This window comes from Syngnathus leptorhynchus, chromosome 13 (assembly GCF_054491065.1).
Source record: "Syngnathus leptorhynchus isolate UIUO chromosome 13, UIUO_Slep, whole genome shotgun sequence".
Classification (NCBI taxonomy): domain Eukaryota; kingdom Metazoa; phylum Chordata; class Actinopteri; order Syngnathiformes; family Syngnathidae; genus Syngnathus; species Syngnathus leptorhynchus.
This window is the reverse complement of record NC_141207.1, coordinates 8,640,435-8,658,865: the sequence shown is the minus strand read 5'-3', so window position 1 is coordinate 8,658,865 and position 18,431 is coordinate 8,640,435. Positions and strand designations below refer to the sequence as shown.

The following is an 18,431-nucleotide window of genomic DNA, read 5'->3' as shown; positions in this document are numbered from 1 at the left end:
CTACTTTATTAGGGAAAAATCATGGTCAAAGTTTAAATGAAAGTGAAAAGTGCCACACCCGCAAAAAAGTGTTGATGGCCCAGAACTACCATGTCGAAACAGTCGACAGTGGCTTATTCCTGCCCTGGAAGTACCTGGTTCAATTCCAGAGGTGAGCACATTCCTACATGTGTTTAAAACAAAGTAATTATAAAAAAATTCAAAGACAACAGTCAAGAAAGGTAAATATTTATTTTGGATTTTTATCAAAATAGCCTCAATGTATTTACAGTAAAAATTGTACAAAAAAAAAAAAAAGAGTAACATTTAACAGATTTGTCTCTAGTTCTAACTTAATGTTTTATTCTCTGATGACAAAAAAAACTATACAACATGTACACACATTAATCCAATGTAAGAATCCTCAACCAAATACAACATAGGAGTGGCTAACACTTAAAATTGAAATGATGCTCCTGAATCCTGTACAACAACACTTTGGCCTATAGGTGGCGACACACCAGCTAAATATTGAGATAGAGGTACTTGAAATGTACAATCAGGACTTGGAAATGCATTTCTAAAACACTTTTAACATTTCTTAAGTGCTCTCAAGAAATCAAAACCGTGCAGAAGAACAAGAATAAGTGCACGTCTATTTAAAAAAGAAAATTGGGAATGTTCTGGGCGTTTTTGTTTGGGTCCAGTCCTACTCTCCCTCCTCCTTGATGCGCTGCTGCTTGTTGCGGCGCGAATCCAGGTCAAAGGAGAAGTCGGACCAGTCGTCGCGTTGCGGGAAGGAGATGGTCTGGCGCAGCGTGAAACGTACAGCGTCGATCACGCGCTCGCCGCGCGCCTCGGATGAGCTGACGGCGGATGCCCCGCTGGTGGTGCGCACGATGTGGGGCGGGGGGGAGAAGTCCATGGCCTGCCGGTGCTCCAGGATGCCCTTCCAGATGGCATGCTGGTATTCGACGGGGATCTTGAGCCGCAACAGGTCCTAGCGGTCATGACACAGGGGAGCAGCGTTAGGCGTTGCGGGGCTCCACTCGCTTGCGATTGACGACGGTTGAGGGCTCACCTCCATGTTATAGTTCTCAATCTGGTAGATGTTGCTTAAACCCTGTGCTGTGAAGTAATCCAAGCAGCCTGCGCAGCCCAGACGAATGAGGAAGCTGACAGGTGAGGGGGAAGGGAAGGGGACCAAAAAAGAACAAAAAACAAATCTCCATTAGTCAAATTTTAAGCAAGTGTTCAGAAAAATGTCCTCGTAAACATACACACGTTTTCAGAGAAGTCAAAATACTACAAGGAATCATTTTTTTGTTAGCTTAATTTTTTTTTTTTTTTTAAACCCTACCCTGCACTCTTCCATAAGTGGGTCAAAAATGACCCATATTCGAATCAATGTGTTTTTAATGCCGTAATTCATTTCTATGATATTCGGTATTATATAACAATAAATTGTTATTTTTTGTTACCAGTCATTTGGTTCTAGTAAAAGAAAAGTTTGAATCTTTGCGCTTCCACTCGAGCTGTGTTTATTTCCTCCGGGATGAATTTCGACTATTTTCTTTTTAGCGGGGTACCTGGAGATGCTGCTGTCCATAGGGTACGGAGGAGGGGGGGTACAGTGCGAGGAGGGCACCAGGGGCAGCTGGGGCTGCAGGGCGTGAGTGGGACTCAGTGAACTCATTTCAGCGCTCATGGGGATGTGAGAGCCCATCATGGGAGTCACTGCAGAGACAAAAGCAGTGGCGGTCGGTCAGCCGGAAAAACTTCGCCCTGAGCTCGCTTTACTTTTAGAAATGTTCTCTAACTGCTTTGCCATGGGTTCAAATTTTCACAATTACACAGAATTTCGTCCCAGAGGAAACTTTTGCTTTTTTACATTGCAACGGTGAATGCGAGTGTCGATGGTTGTCTGTCTCTGTGTGCCCTGTGATTGGCTGCTGGGATAGGCTCCACCCCAAAAAGCGCTATAAAAATGGATAGATGGCCACTTAGCCCTGTCCTAAAAGGTTGTTTGAAGGAAGTGGATCAAGCAAGCGGCACTTACTGTCGGTGAGGCCGGCGGACATGCCGGAGGGGGTGAGCGTGTTGCGCTGCTGCGGGTTGATGAGCTGACTGACTGAAGGAAGCTTGTTGACTTTGCCGTGAGGTGGGGAGTTGGAGCCGTAACCCGGCTGAGGCGCCATCGACGTTCTGGGGGAGAAAAGAGGAGAGGTGTCTTCACATTGGAGCAGAAGTATTTTTGTCATTTGAAAAAAGGATTGAGTTTTGACATTTCTGTATTTAATAGATAGATTTTTTTTTTCACAAAATAGCTTTTTGATATATATTTATAGTTTATATTTTTTAATGTGTCAATAAGAACTTTAAAATATATGTATTAAAGTCAGTAAAGGCAGACATCGTGGCTCTGTTTTGCAATAAAGTAAAAAAAAAAAATGTAGCCTTACATTCACTGTTAAATTTTAGAATAATAGTTTGAGATTTTCCTGATTTAAAAAAATAGATTTAAAAATATTTCAAGCCTCAAGACCAAGTTTTTCAAGGTACACAGCATGTCTTTTGACGTAAAACAGAAATGTGAATATCAAAATAAAACCAACAACCAAAAAAGAACCACATAATAACCCAAACAAAAAAAGCAAATTTATTAGCATTAGCCACAAGAAAAAAGAATCTGTTTCAAACAGAAGAAAAAACATTTTCTTGTTTCCCCAAACTGTCCTGCAGTGACTTTACAAAATATGACCAGCATTTTGTTATAACAAATAATAATATTAAGACCCATGACCCACCCACACCATAACACAAATGAGTCCAGCTCTGGCGATAAAGCAACACATACACACGAAACACATGCAAACTCATCCAAAGAGTCCAGAAAAAGGAGTGAAAAGAGGAGGAGAAGGAATGAGGAAGGCTCAGGAGGAGGTGCAGCGCCACCTGGCGTCCCCGGCGGGATCCAGTAGCTGACTGCCGAGACGCGTTTTGATCACACTGCAACAAGGGACCAAACACACAAAAGCAACCCGTCAAGTAGTTGACCCCAAAGACCTGAAGACGTAAAGTTGCACCGCTGAAATTGGCCACTAGAGTGCACAACACCAACACAAAAAGTCACAAGGAAAGTTGGAGAGGCAAGAATTGAAAATGGAAATTGGCTGTTTCTCAAACTTTGACTTGCAACACAAAAAATATCCAGTGAGCGCTGTTTGGTTCTACTCACTGTTTTTGCAGAAGGTTCTGCTGCTGCTGCCGGTATGACTCAATCGTGTGCTGCGGCAAAAACTGCATCAGCTCCAGAGACTCTTTGATCTTCACCAGAATCTCGTAGATTTCCCGTCCTTTTATCTGTAAGGACACAGGCCGTCAAGAGGCGGCGAGGCGGACAAAATGCTCAGAACCGAGGATGAGATACTCACGGGCAAACAAAACACCTCCTCGTCCGTGGATCTTCTCTTCTTGATGGCCGACATTTGGATGCCGTGAGACACCTGTCGGAAAGCTGGAAGAGCCGAAAGAAGAGAAGACGTGAGTGCGAGAAGCGGTGACGTTTCAGGTCCACTATGGCAGAGCGATGAGTGAGGGAGACAAAAGTTGGACAGATCGCCACCACAAGGAGGATTCTTAACTTTTTTTTTTTTTTTACGGCGAGGAAGGGAAACAAAGAAGCTGCAGAACCCGTCACCAAGCCTCCCCAAGCTCTACTTACGGCGCTTCGTACCGTCACTGCTCTTTGTGCCGTCCGTGATGTGCTGCTTGCGGATGCTGTCCTCGTCCGCCTTGCGGTCGCGACCCGGACATGCGCAGATACGGGCCTCGAAACAGCGGCGGCCCAGAACCTGTCCGCTACGCGCACACAAAGTAAGGCTTTTAATTTCTTTTTCTTCCACCTGCCAGTTTCCTTTGCAGTGTGCTACTTACTCTCTGGTCTCCAGGGTGACGATAATGAGGATGGGTCGCCGGTTCATACCGCCAACGCAGCTGGAGTTGCACATGAAGTTGTACAAGATGGTGGTGAACTCCGTGCCGACCTGTTGGCCGATGGGAAGTGAGCTCTTTTTTTTTTTTTTCCTCAAAAAAAAAAAAAAAAAAATCCCTGAGACGGGCGGAAAGTTTCCCACCTGAGGCGGCTCGTAGGGAACCAGCACGCTCTGCCTCCCGGTGATGGAATCCTCCACGTACTGGGCGTGGCTGTTACCCTCCACGCGGATCAGGTGACTCGGAGGTGCGATCTGACCTGGTGTGGAACACGTCGGCGGTCAACCCACGCTATGAGAAACCCACTTGTCTATCAATCAACTGACCGTCGTTGAACTCGCGGCTGAGTTCGTGGTTGGGGCAGCGCTTCACCACCTCGGTGACGTGTTCCGCCTTCTTGTAGACGGGCATGGCGCGGATGACGGCGCCCTGCGGCGGGGTGGTAAGAACCTTGATCTGGATGGGACATGTCTTGGCGATCTGGCAATACAGCTTCTTCAGTTCTGTGGAGTACTGAGACCGGGGAGAGAGAACACGTCAAGAAAATGACGTCAGCCGGTATTTTTCTACTGTTGGTTTAGCATTAGCATCATGCGCACAAAAACAACAAGGCTGGATGTTCAACATCTGTTGGCTGGACCAACCCAACCTTGCCTTGTTTGGCCCTCAGGCAAAAAGGAGGTTGGAGACAAGACTGTGATTACCACCCACTTGAATACGCATGCACGCACACAATTTGGGCACCCTTGAAGACGTCTGATGGAAAGCCTGCGCTACTTCCGAGCGGCTCCATAAAAACCAAGCCTGCAGCCGCAAATAAACTGGGCCTGGCTTTTATCTTTTCAGGGTGGGGTGGGGGGGGCACACGAGGCTTAGGGTTAAGGCTTCTAACCTTGTGTGCTCCCCTCCTACTCTTTCTTCCATCCTATTATTTTCTTTCATGAAATAAAAAAACTATATTCATTCCCTCATCTTTCCTTCCTTTCACTCTTTCTTCCTTTACATTGGCTGGCGAGCGATCCGGCTGAAAGTGTAACAAAAACAAGAGGCGGTGGCAAAGACGGATAGCTGCACTCGAACCCGACACTCCCCTGCACGCCGCCGTCGCTCTGCTAAATGAGGCGGAAAAGCTTCTGATTTGAGGAGGGAACGGAGCTGAATGTGATGGGACAAAGGGAGGGAGGGAGGGAGACTGGTCAAGGGTGTCCAATTGGGGGCCAATTTTCCACCTTCCTACCAGGCGTTTATTATCGTAGTTCTGTTAGATGATTGATTTTGAACTATTCAAAAAAACATCTAAACTGCACATCTAGAGTTCCTAACTTAGACAATGAGAATGTCATTTTGAAAAAATGTTTGGCAGAGATGCTTTTCTCTATGCTGTTTACAATAATTACAAGCTGCGGCTTTTTGTGTAGCTGCAGGCTAAAAACAAAAGCCGCAAAACACCGTGGAGAAAAGATCTAATCTTTCTAAAAGTTTGTTTAGATGATATCAAACTATCCCAGGCTCGCACCCACTCGGGAGGAGCGCGAGGAGAACACAACACAACAGCAACCATCCCTGCCCTCCAGCTACAAACTTTTCAGCCCAAATATGCGGTGGTTTGCTCGGCGTTAACAGCTAACGCTAACGGTTGAATGATGGCATTCAGTTGTGGGGGCGAGGCGTGTCATTTTGTTGCTCACGCACTCTACTTTTTTTCCAACTCAACAGTCCAATACACACTTTTATTTCATTTTTAAAATCATACCGGAAAGAGAGAAGAAAGGATGGAAGGATAAAGGGAAGTTTTGCATACATGACATCACAACTCGTATGTTGTAGCTATCTGTGTTGGGTGTATTCCGTCACTAGGGCGGGCCACGCGAGCGAGCGAGTGCGTTCCCGTACAGCTGCAGGTCCCGGCAGGCCCGCCAGCTGCGGTGTTCCAGTGGCGCTGACAGGCGCTGCGGGCGCATGCACCTTAGTCAAGTCCTGACAAAACAAGGACGACGTGGCGCCTCTGGTCTTGTCTGCTTCATACCTGACAAGTCGCGTCTTGCCTGCAGCGTCAATAACGTGAAGGACTCGGGCTTTTTCGTTCTCTCGTTTTTTTTTTTTTACCATTCTTTACTGACATTGAACTCTAGTGAGAATCATAGGAATTTTCTTAGGGGGGAAAATTGCTGGTGGTGGTGAAGCAGCATGTGGTTCAAGGTTGTGATTCGGTGGCATACAAAGCGATTGAGAGATTCTATTTCAGTTAGGCCCCAAAAAAAGTGTTGTCAAAGGTATAACTTTTAAAAAAATTAATCTGATTATCAGTTTGTAAACAGTACGCAAAAAAAAAAAAGGTGACAGAACGTGAATCACTGCTCCCTGAATTCTAGTCTTCTTAAACTTTTCCACAACACAAGCCCAAATCATAAAAAAAAAAACAACCCTCCCCTTCTTTCGTCACCTCCTCCTGCAGCACCTTCGGTAGCTTCCAGGGGCGAGTGTCAACACGTTCCCTGACACAAACAAGTCTCGGCCCCATCTCGTGAAGCGTGGGACGGGCCCGCAGATGTTCCCGAGACAAGCTGCGTCTTGCCGCTTTTCGCTGGAACACTCTTCTCTTTCAGACAAACCCTAACCTCCTCCTCCTCCTTCCTCTCCTGCGGCGCAATTGACTCGAAAAGGCAGTATTGACACAAGTCTTCCCTCCATCCATTACTGTAATCCCGGCGACCCCCTAAGACACTGGGCAAACAGCGCCAATCTTCCCAAGGCACAATGGGAGCCGAGGATAAGCGCCATTCATTCCGAGCTGCCAGATCAGTGATGGAGGAAGAGGAAGAAGGGTGGGGAAGGCTTTCTGGGAAGAGGTGGACTGGAGGTGTTGTGTGTCACCCTGGTCTTCCCAGACAGGAAGAGGTGAAGCCAGCGATTGGTTGAGGATTAGCTGCATCGTCTGCCTGAGAGCGTTCGTCAAAAGCGAATGGTCGATGATCTTCAAAAGAGGCCGACCTTAGCCGTGTCATTTAAAGGCTTTGATTTGCTGTTTGTGTTAAAGTTGAGTGAGTTTGCAGGGCGCGGCGGCGTTGGTGCGGGAATATGATGGAGGGTGTCACCACCTCGGCGTTCCCAGCACTCCTCGGGCCGCATTGCACAACACTTGACCGCCCTTTTCTACGTTGCTGTGTTTTGAGTCAGAATGTGACTTCTAGCTGTTTGACGTCACTAACCTGCCAACTGTGACCTTTTTACACAAAACACAACGATGCTGCAGGATCTTGACAATTGCTTTCCAACTCAGATTCTATGAGAGTGATGAAAAAAAACAACTTTGAGAGGTATGTTGACGTTGAGAGGCAACTGCTCGCTCTGTCATGACCAGCCACATCTGCTACGTGACCACCGGTTCTTTTCCCATAAAAGGTCAACCAGGGATGTCGGGATGTCATGAAGAAGTGTTGCCGCGTGAAAGTGTTCTGATGTGGTCATCCCGTGAGATCCCACTTGACTTTGAAAGACGGATGCCTTACCGTCCAGGTTGCCGACTTGGCTGTGCTGGATTGCTGGAAAGACACGTCAAAGGTGTGCGGGCCGGCGTAGTCGGTGTTGGACGGGATGGCGGGAGAGGGCGACAGGGCGTCAAAGGTGGAGCTGGGCTGAGCGTAAGGCGACGGCGCCGTGACGCCGTTCTGGGCGTGATCCGTGTTGTACGGGCTGGTGGACGTGGAGCCTCCGTTCTGGATGTTCTGCTCCATGCTGTTCAACAGGCCCAGGTTGGTGTACTGAGACTGCGGGAGGAACAAAACAGTCGTCATTTAGTGATATAGTACAGAAATCGGTCACTTCATTTCATTAATTAGAACTGTTCCGCTAAAATAGGAATACAGTAGAGAAAATGACACGCTTCACTCGATAATGAACACTTTTTTATATCGGCACTTGCTTAGCGGCTAGCTGCTAGTTGTTAGCTACTAAAGCCGTTTAAGGCAGTGATGGCAATTTAAACTGGGCTCCTGACGAGTTAAGTCAGCCCGATCAACCTATTTGATCAACCTTGATCTTTATGTACTGTAGTTTCTATTTAATACAGAGCAATGAGGGATTAAGTGACAGTAAAAATAACGCAGAGTTTGGTCCTGACACTTGGAAATGGTCAAAGATCAAAGCTCAACAGTTAGGTGCTAATGGCTAATGCTACTAAATAACTGTCCTCGCTTTCCAGGACATAAAAGATCCAAAACATATCCGTCTTCAAACACAGTCATTCCGTTCCGTTTATAAGCGCCGCATTCCGGGACGGCCATCAATCTGTCACGGATTTATTTCCATCCCCTCCCGGAATGACCACAGCTGCCTCTTGCACCCCCCCCCCCAGGCTGGCCAGGTGTTACTGGACCCTTATGAAACTCTGCTTTGACACACACGTACGCACATAAACACACATGAGGAAACGCTGCCGCCACCGCCGGGTCATCCGAGTGCGTGCGGGCGGGATGCGGGTCAAAAGCTCGTCGAGCCCCCGCTAAGCTCCGGAAAGAGTGCCGCTTAAAAGGGTCTGGGGGACACAATAGTGCAGACCATGCAGGTGTTGACTTTATCCTCCACCACCAATTTTGTGTCCTTCATACAAATCAGCGACTTGGAGAAACGAGACGCAAAACTTGCACAGGTAGCATAAACTTCGGTTACTACCACCATTTTATGTTCTTGCACCTGGGAGAATGCCATTTCCGGAAAAAGAAATAAAAAAAAAAATAAAAAAAATTGGGCTAGTGAGACGTTGGGTTCATCATCAGCAAACACATCAAAGCCAGGAATGAGTCTTACACAAGTGCGTATTTTCCCGGAATGAGTGACATCACTGCCTCGTCAGGTGCGGGGGTGGCGGGGGGGTGATGCTCTGTCGCGGAAGCGACAGAGCAATAATGATCAAATAACAGCGGGAAGAAAGAAAAGGCAGCAGAATAAACGCAGAGGATTTGCTGTTTAATTGACTGGAAGTCAGGATAACGCCTTTTATTAAAAAAAAAAAAAAATCTCCTTGAAGTCACTCCACCATAATGGCCGTTTAATAAGCGCCTCCGGGACATTCCGAGGACTTTGGGAATGTAAATCAACATCCTTGACAAGCTCAGCACCCTTTTTTTCCCCAGAAAGGTTACCAAGTCCGCTCAAAAGCTGCTTTTGAGGCAGGAGAAATAAAGCAGAACTTGGACACAACTAACAGTCACTTTTGTTTACCGTTATGTGAACTAGCTCGTAATAATCTAGTGTATAATGTGAAAATATTAATTTGGTACCATTTTGTAGCATCTTGGTGCTAAGATGAAACGAGGGGTGGAGCTTCATTTACACAAGCCATTACCTTGTCTAATAGAAGAAAAAAAAAAGTGATTTGCCGCCATTGATAATACAAAAGTACCAACATTTTAGGATGGCCATTGCCAATTGCCACTGAATGTCGGATTTATCCGATTTTTGAAATACGTCAGGAAAATCTGAGCCGAGGGAGTGGTTAGCCCGAGTGACCATAGTGGCTGGAGGGGTCATTAAAGGGGGCTGCGTCTGGGTGGAGGCGGGTGTTGGCTAAAGTTGGTCTCTCGGCACCTTTGGCAGCAGGTGATTGTATCAACATCAACACACCATTACAGCAATTACCAGCCCCGGACGGCCGCATTGTCCGCTTCTAAGGGGGCTCGTGGGGGGTGCCTGGGTGTGCGTGATGGGGCTTTGCAACACGATCCCCCTCGGCTCTGTGGTGGGATTGAGCTGGACACCACTTAAAGACCCCCGCCCCGCGCTTTGCTTAACAGGTTGAAAGACAGTGACCCCACACACCTGTTAAATGCTACCTGCACACATGACGACGTGAATAAATTGTAAAAAAAAAAAAAAAATCAGGCAGCACATACAGTACACCTGTTAGCCTAATAGCATGAAAGTAAACAAAAACTTAAAAAAAAAAATGTGTCTGACATTAAAAAATGACTTAGGCAATGACATCATCCAATTTTAAAATAAATGAATTAAATAAAATGGAAATTGAATTGTACTATCCACAATTAGCCTGCCGCTGGATGCAAACTATGGCGGTGGACATTCCCCACTTCCGCCTCCAGGAAAAGTGCAATGGAACGCAAGTCACTCAGCACAAAAAAAAAATGCCTGTGTTGTCATCGTAACCCCTGTGACCCGGGCCTCACACTTGCACCCGAGACCAAAAAAAAAAAAAGAGCGGCTCAAGCAAGACAACCCCAGAGCAGGAAACGTTTTCAAAAGCAACTCAAGTGACTGTCAAAATCACAACAGCGGCTCGTGTTGACATCAATCACGGCACCTGACATTCAGAGCAAAGCAACCTTGATTGCTTTTTCACAGTCAGCAACTGGTTTTTTTTCAATGCATTTTCACTTTTGTGCAATGAAAGGGCGCAACCAGGTGTGCTTGGCCTAAGCACACCAAATAAATCATCACTTTTCACATGCGGAAGCTCCGGGAAACATCGAAGAACATCAAAACAAGCCTCAATTACATGTTGACACAGTCTGTGTTTTTCAAGGTGTGGTTACACAAAGAAATCAGCAAGACGTACACTTGCAGATGACAAATACGAAATCAGAAGCGGAAACTAACAGCTCATGTTAGGAGAAAAAAGAAAGTTTTTGTTTGTTCTTCAAGATGAGGTATTGTGTAGCCCAATAAAATCAACAATAGAAATGGCATTTCAGGCTAGTTTATGCACAACAGCTTAAGTTGCATAGAATTAAAAAAATAAACAGCTATCCAAAAAAAAATCTAAATGACAATCAGTCACAGTCCAGGAAAGGTTCCTGATGAGGGGAAAAAAAAACCCTCAGCAATGACCTTAAAGGATTTTTTTTTAATACAATCCCCCTCCAAATATTGTCTTTTTTTTTTCTTTTTTTCAAGCTGTTTGCCTTTGCCTAAAAAAAATCTAAACACAAAAGTGCCAGCCACTTAGCAATTACCGCAAATTAATTTTCTGTTGATTTTTCTCGAAAAAAATATCCTTCATCCAGCAATATAAAAAGAAAAAAAAACATTTTCGTAAAGACATTTGACGCTTCAAAATTTAAACGCGCGCGTTTTACCCGCACAATCAACTGTTTACATTCCACACATGCTAACATTCCCCGATTTGTTCCGTCCAGCAAATCCAATGACAAAAAAAATGACTTCAATCCAATGAATCCAAGATTTGGGCTATTTTTTGGGGGGGTATCCTGCCAATCTGCTTACCTCGCTGTAGGGCGTACTGGTGCCCGTCTCCAGGTACAACATGTTGGCGCTGAGATTGAGCAGGGCGGCTGCTGTTTGCTCCACCGGCTCCAGGATTCCCCCCTGAAAAATCTTTACCCAACACGGTGCGCAAACGATGCTGAATCGATGGCGTGGTGGTTCGTTGGGGGGGGAGGGGTGGGGGGGACTAGACAAGATGCTTAGTTAGCGACGTGGACGGGCGAGGACAAGAAGATGAATAAGCGGCTCTTACAGAATCCATGGGAGGGCTCTTTTATACCATGGTGGTAATGGGAGGGTGGGGGGGGGATGTAAGGTCTACCTGTGAGCTACCTGAGTTCACGCCCATCCTGGGAAGAAGAGGCAGCGGCTACTTCAAGAACTGACTCTAGTTTTGAAATACAAAACTGCAAATTCTAATGCATTGGATTGAAGTGAAACCTTGACTTAAGAGTGCCCTAACTTAAGAGCGTTGTTTACTTTGTTTACTACAAATGCAGACGATCAAATGATACAAACCACTTTTGTTTTTCTTTTTACGTCATCTAAAAATGCAAAAAAAAAAAAAAAAAAGGTACAACAGCAAAAAAAAATTTACTTTACATTCTAATGCATCATGCCGGCTAACTTGAGGCTCCTTGCTGCTGCCTAGTCGCCACTGAGCGTTTTTCTTTCTCTCCACATAATTAGAAGTTTGTTTAGGTGGGCTAATGATGCCCCTCACAAAGCTGCAGGACACTTTAAAAGTGTTGATGTGTTGACCCCCGCCCCCATAGGCGTTCCCTTCCCCCAAGACATGTAACACAAGGTGGGGCTGCTGATTGGAGACACAGACCAATGGATCCTATTCAATTAATGCCGCATAAGAACAAAAATGTCCGCCATCCCTAGCAAGGAAACAAAAGGCAAAAATATTGACTGACTTTACCCAACGAGCACTCAGACAGGAAGCGCAAACACGTAATGTGAGCCCTCATCCCGAGTGACGCTTGAGCCACTCCGCACCTCTGAAAAGGTGCGCCGTCGCCACCTAACCCCCCCTTTTCCACGCACCCTGATAGCCCCCTGACTCAACACACAGCTGATGCCCCCCCCCGTGTTATCAATGTGTAAAATCAGCTGTTTGAGAGGCAGGATATAACGTTTCTTCTGCCGCCACATTCCTCAGTGTTATTTGACCCTCTGTTTGCATCCCTCTAACCTCGACCACTACACTCATGGATGGGAGGATGATTGGTGGGGGGGGGGGGCAAGGGACACTCACTCTGATCGATGAGAGATGGGAGTTGTGTTAAATTGTCGCCCTGCAGCTACAAGTAGGGGGGGGGGGGGGGGAGAGGAATTTAAGATTAAACATAAAACCCTCCACCATACAAATAAGCTCCTTCAGGGCACTAAACACCAGGCTGACATTTAATGACTTAACAGAGGCACACCGCAAGGAGGCTGGATGGGGGGGGGGGGGGGGGGGGCCCTAGTAGTGGGGGTGCAACTTTGAACACAAGCAGAGGAGCAAGACGTGTAGACAAATAATAGATTAATACTCATATATTCTTCATCCTCTGTGTAGAGTGACTACATCACCCAGCTTACTGAGGAGAAAGCATCACCCTGTAGTCCTATGTCCGTATTATACTGCCCCCAGGTGGCAAAAGCACACCATTGACATGAAGCAAAAATAGGTAAGAAAAAATTTAATTTCCATTATTGTTTATTACAGTACAATAGTAGAGTGCTACTTTTTACAAAATGTTTTGCTCTTTTTTTTTGAGTGCGCGTAAACTTGTATCCAGAGGCACCACTTATTTTGATTGTAAAAATGCAATATAATGCATTGCTTTCAAATGACAGTAACTATACGTTACATTTTGGAAGTGGTGTCGGTGGGGGGGGGGGGGGTCGGGGGGGTTCATAGGTCAGGGACATCACTCATCAGGAGCGCACAGCCTCTCCTTGGGGGAAGCAACATCACTCAGCTCCACAAAGCAAATTTATATTTGCGACATTTCCCAGCCTGCAGCCTTGCCAAAATGGAGGCTCCCTTTTTGTATTTTCAGAGTGTGATGAAAAGCTGCACGGGTCAAAATGACACCAAATCCATCAAAGACTTTTAACATAGCAACATGACTTTGGTAGGCGTGTCTATCACGAGAAGACCCACAAAAAATTCTCAATAAGCCACGTCGGTAAAAACATACAAAAAAAAATTTTTTGGGTCAATTTGGCCATCTTGACTTTTTGAAAAGGGAAAGGAAACTTTTCTAAGCACATCGTCAGCTCCATGTATGAAGCTCCAAACCCACCACCACCCCAAGGGGGTCCGCAGAGGTCAGAGTGTACTGGGAGATCATATCAGCCAACCCTCGCAGACAACATCTGTTGATAACGCAACTCGTGAAGCGCGCTCTGCATCAAAGCCCGTCCTGGGGAAATTCCATTGTTGCGAGGAGAACGTTGTACGACTTGATGACCGCAACCCCTGGAAGTCCCGAACACTTAAAGCGAAAGTCACCTGCAGCTTGTGTCATTTTGTGGGCGTCGATCATCAACGTTGACCGAATGCCAAATGCTAAATAACCATTCCAGAAATTATCAGACGCAAAAATAATACGTACAAAAATAAAGCAATTTTACTCACAGTTAGCATGTCGTCAGGCTTGTGCATGGTGATGCAGTCCATGCTGATCTGGATGGTGTTCCCCCCCGAAACGTGAGGCGGACTCTCACCGAACACTGAATGTATGGAGGAGCTAATGCACAAAAGAAATTCGAATGACCAAAAAACAAAATAATTAAATCAAATTAAAAAAATTGAATAAAATAAAATCAATCAAAAAAAATTAAACACACAGTCCAGATATATCACTTCAAAATACTTCTTTTACACCAAATATTGTACTACTTTCCTATTTAGACAAGACATTGGCGCCATCTTGTGTCTGTAGGTTTTTAAGCAAATAGCTGACTGACAACTAAAATAAGTGAATTAGTGAAAATATGTTGGGTTGTAAATATGTTCCGCTTCACAGATTTCACTGTCATGATTCTGGGTGCACTTACTGGTCCAGCATGTCAAAGAGTTGGTTGAAGACGTCCTGGTTGAAGATCTCAGCGGTGGGCGCCACCTGACCGTGGGACGATGCGGCGAGGAAGGGGCCGTCCCTCCTCTCCCGAAGTCTGCGGGAACACCAATCACCTTGGGTCAGACGTGTGGGATTTCCAAATAAAAGAGCAATAAGCCGCCGCCGCGTCAGCCAGCGCACTTCCAGGATGCCACCCAGCCGGCCGCTCGGCCTTTGTGAATATTGGCTGTGCGCGTAATGAGCTGAAAGGTGACACCTGCTTCACAACTCACGCCGCCATTGTTGAAGCTCAAGTGGCGCACGCTCGCATCCCTCTCCGGAGACGCTCGGAATTTCCCCCCACCGCCGCCGACAAGCACCAGACACCGAATACCATCGCGACTTGTGCTATGAGTGCAGCTGGACGGGCAATGCGGAGCGCAAACTATTTTAAGGGCCGCTGGAATTCCCCCCGACGGTGTCAACAAATACACACATATTACACGCAATATTATATCCAGGGTATGTAATGAAATTGTTATACAGTAATATACTGTATACATATATGTAAGAATGATGGAGAGTGGTCAGGGTGAGTAAGGGTTTAAGGTGGGGTTTCAACCTGCTGACCTTTCCCAGGTCAAAGTACATCAAATCCAATTTGCCCCAAGGACATCTAGAAAACACTTAGCGCCTCTCTTTTGGCTTTGAATGACTCTGTTAAAAATATGATTACCAACAGGACCGTAAAATGGTGGCTTGAAAGCAAAATGGTAAACTTTTGATCTTTTTGGGTATGGCTTCTTGAGACTGAGAGCTGACATTTCAAAAAGCCAGTTTTGGGCGATCACACTGAACTTAATGAAGAGAATTGGCGTGATTTGAAACAGGTAGAGAGAGTCAAGTGACGGATGTCTTTTGTTTGTCTGGATGCGGGTGTCCGATTTCCTCAGTCGGCCCGAGGCGAAGGCTGTCCGGCCTCCACTTAAAGACCTCCAGACAGGGAGCCGGTTCAGAGGTCAACTCTAAAAACAGGGCCGGCCCATTGTCTGCCGATGAAAATGCAATCAAAACAAACAGGCTTCTCCAGTGTCCTTATTAATCACTTGTTCAAAGATGCTCTGTCAGCCCCCCCCTCAGCCACTCTCAAAAAGGCCGACATGACTGCCAAACAAAAGAAAGCCGCAAGTTTCTCCCGCACTTACCCCCTGACTCCTGCAGCACGAGTGAAACAGTCAAAAGTCAAATCCTCTTTAGGTTTGGAATGCGAAGACTCAGAGAAGCAATAAAACATGATGAGCCACTACAGGTTGAGCTGACTAATTTCGTGAGAACGAGACCAAATATCTATCGTGTTACAAAAGCACATGCAATGAACATCCATCTAAAAAAGCTAACGCTAGCTAATAAACTATAACTATGTCAGCGACTTCACCAATTGTCCCAAAAAGAAAAATACGATAATATCAATTACCTCTTGTGGTGAAAATAAACGATTAATTTGACCAACAAATAGTGTTTGGCCAGATCTAAAATCATCACATTTTGTTTAATGTTGTTTTTATATTCATAATTTTTCTTTTTTAATTTGTGGTATAATTTGTACAGCTAACACTGGTTAAAAGTACGGCATGTGGGCCGATCAGAAACCCAAAAAGTATGAAATTCCTTTTTTTCTTCCATTTTTCACTTAGTTTACACGTTGATATAAAACTCGTTCATAATTTTTTTTTTTTTTAAACAAATTTTCCTATATCTGTAACACAATTTTAACCGCTAACTTCAGCTAGCTCCCGCTGAGACACTGTCAAAATTTGGCCACAACACTCTCATAAACCTCCTTAAAAGCATTGTTTTAATTTGTTACTTTTTCAATTTGTTCTATAACATTAAAAAATCCTTCACGTGGCCACGACAGCCGTTTGATGGCACTTAACACATGAGCTTCCGTTTGTCCAGCCGTCGCGCTCCTCACTTAAAAATACATCCCGCCGTGGTGGCAGCTGAGGAAGCAGGCGGACGCAACTGTTGCCGGGGATCTTTTGAAGGGGGATTCCCCGCTTCTGTTATTGACTCACAATCAAAACCCCTTTTCATTTCGCATATGCTACGTTAGCGGGGTTAGCATCACTCACAAGCCCTACTTACCGATGAAAGGGAAAGTCGGGGTAGTACTGCACAGCCGCATAGGGCGAATTCATGCTGTCATGCCAGATGGACAAAGGTACAAAAAGATACTAGCACCACATCTAGAATGAGCAATACGCGTCAACAACCTCAAGAAAAATATCCCTATAAATAGAAATCATCAACGTTAAAGTGCCTGAGGGTACAGTGCAGAGTGGGGACTGCTGTGAGATGTGTTTTGAATTTAGATATTTTGGTTTCATAAGAAGGAGGGGCTTGATTGGCCGGAGCGACCAATCGGTGGCTACGCTGGCGAGTGCCGCATATTACTCGCAAATTCACAGTTGCTGGGATATACATGTCATGCCAAGTTGACCCTGTTGCCCTAACACATAGTACATGTTTGTTATATTGTCACCCATAATGTTTGAGACAAAACAAACATTATCGTGCGTTTGTGTCGTATACACGAGACAGATGGTCTTCCGGCCCTCTCATCAGTATAGACCTTTAAAAAAAATAAGTTCAACAAACATTTGGCTAAAATCAAAACTTTTATTACAAGCTAGACACTAGTTTGCTAATTTCCCACATCACGACATTTCCATCTGGTTACGAGCCTCCACCTTAGTGAACCTCCATTGTGTCTGACTCGAGAAGGAACGGTACGAGCTGAAGCTATGCAGGCTTTTTTTTCCGAGGCGTTATCAAGAGGCCTCTCCCGACGTCTCGGCATGAGAGTGTAAACCTAGAGGTGCTGCCTAGATGGACAGCAGGTGAATCAGTGTGCTAAAATAAAAAGGCGGGCAGGGTCACGGTGGGGGAAAAGCAAATAAATAGATGCCGTGTATCTGGGGAACCACAGCCTACAAGATGCTTCTTTGTTCTCTGTCTTGTACGACGACTGTTGTTTGTTGTTGATGAGTTAAAATCCTATTACAAATTTATTAAAATGGAGATTGATAAAATTACGTTAAATTCGCAAAAAAAAAACACCATTGTGTTGTAAAAACATCCAATAAAATCCTATTAAAATAATTTATAGTCGTGACAATGGTGCCTTTATGTTATCTGTACAAAAGAAATGCTGCTAAAATGTCAGTATTGTTGTTGATATGACAAAATGCTATTAAAATCCCGGTAATATCTCAGTCTTAGGAAATGTACACAACAAAATCCCCTTAATGCGCCTTTTTACCGCGCGAGGACAAAGCGACCTCCGCGGCGGCCCATTAAATGAGATATTTTTACGAGGGGCGACACTCGACACCCTTACATCATTAATTACACTAAGGCCCGGACAGCGGGAGCGCGTCACTGAGCCTCGATTACTTCACTTGACATGCATGCGCGTGCGTTTATGACTTGGCGGCTACGTCATGCTGTCATCGAGCATCGCGGCAAGGTATCAACCACCCCCTCCCAAAATGACAAAATAGACTTAAAATGGGCCGTAAATGCCTTAATCAACCAACGCTACGATATAACCCGTTCACATGTTTACGTTACACTTGGCCAGGCAGCTGACGGAAGCGAAGCGACGGCGGCTGTCAGTCATTGCGGAACATCACTCTCGCAAAGTGTGTGCGTGTGTGTCGGGAGTTATATGAACATACTTGAGTGCGTGAGCGTGTGTATATTCCACCGGGTGACTAATGCAGGGGAAATCCACATGAGTCAAAAGGACCAGTGTCCGATGCAACGCTGATAATTTATGGCCTATACGCAAAAACTGCCTGGCAACCGGGGCATTGTTTCGCCAAACTGCACCACACGCGATATTCTCCCTGGGAATACGCTAAAAGCAAAGCTAAGTGCAACAATGGCAACTATTTGGCCTGCTAATGAAGTCAAAATGAAGTCCTGTTATAACCTCAGCAATGTTATTCATATGAGAAAATCCTGAGAAAATTGCAATATGATTCACTTCAAACAAGGAAAGATACGATTCATTTTAATTCTATCAATTTTTTGAACTGTTCTTTGTCATCATGATGGAGTTTGAGTCATTCCAATACAGATGTGATCAAT

General features: G+C 45.4%; 1 protein-coding gene across 5 annotated transcripts; it reads right to left on the bottom strand.

Annotated features, from left to right (window-relative positions):
- Positions 1-200: 200 nt before the first annotated feature.
- Positions 201-16,474, bottom strand: tp63 (tumor protein p63). Of its 5 annotated transcripts, XM_085927433.1 has the most exons (14): positions 16,422-16,474; positions 14,272-14,388; positions 13,850-13,961; positions 7,482-7,739; positions 4,299-4,485; positions 4,116-4,231; positions 3,916-4,025; positions 3,704-3,840; positions 3,414-3,496; positions 3,218-3,342; positions 2,039-2,184; positions 1,569-1,716; positions 1,061-1,154; positions 201-979 (listed from the first exon to the last, which is right to left on the bottom strand). In XM_085927433.1, the coding sequence occupies exons 1-14, from the start codon at positions 16,472-16,474 to the stop codon at positions 689-691; spliced, it is 1,977 nt and encodes a 658-aa protein (XP_085783559.1). In that variant the 3' UTR covers positions 201-688. The 5 variants fall into 5 exon arrangements, with proteins under 5 accessions (XP_085783559.1, XP_085783558.1, XP_085783555.1 ...); XM_085927432.1 differs by lacking the exon at positions 16,422-16,474 and having other exon boundaries at positions 202-979; positions 14,272-14,386; XM_085927429.1 differs by lacking the exon at positions 16,422-16,474 and having other exon boundaries at positions 202-979; positions 3,716-3,840; positions 14,272-14,383.
- Positions 16,475-18,431: the final 1,957 nt, after the last annotated feature.

Bases quoted from the DNA above. Each gene is read 5' to 3' on its own strand.
- tp63 (XM_085927433.1), bottom strand. From the start codon at position 16,474: ATGAATTCGCCCTATGCGGCTGTGCAGTACTACCCCGACTTTCCCTTT. The intron at 4,486-7,481 runs GTAAGGCATCCG...CCCCGGTCTCAG, and splicing joins CCAAGTCGGCAACCTGGACG to TACTCCACAGAACTGAAGAA. The intron at 980-1,060 runs GTGAGCCCTCAA...CATGACCGCTAG, and splicing joins TTGAGAACTATAACATGGAG to GACCTGTTGCGGCTCAAGAT.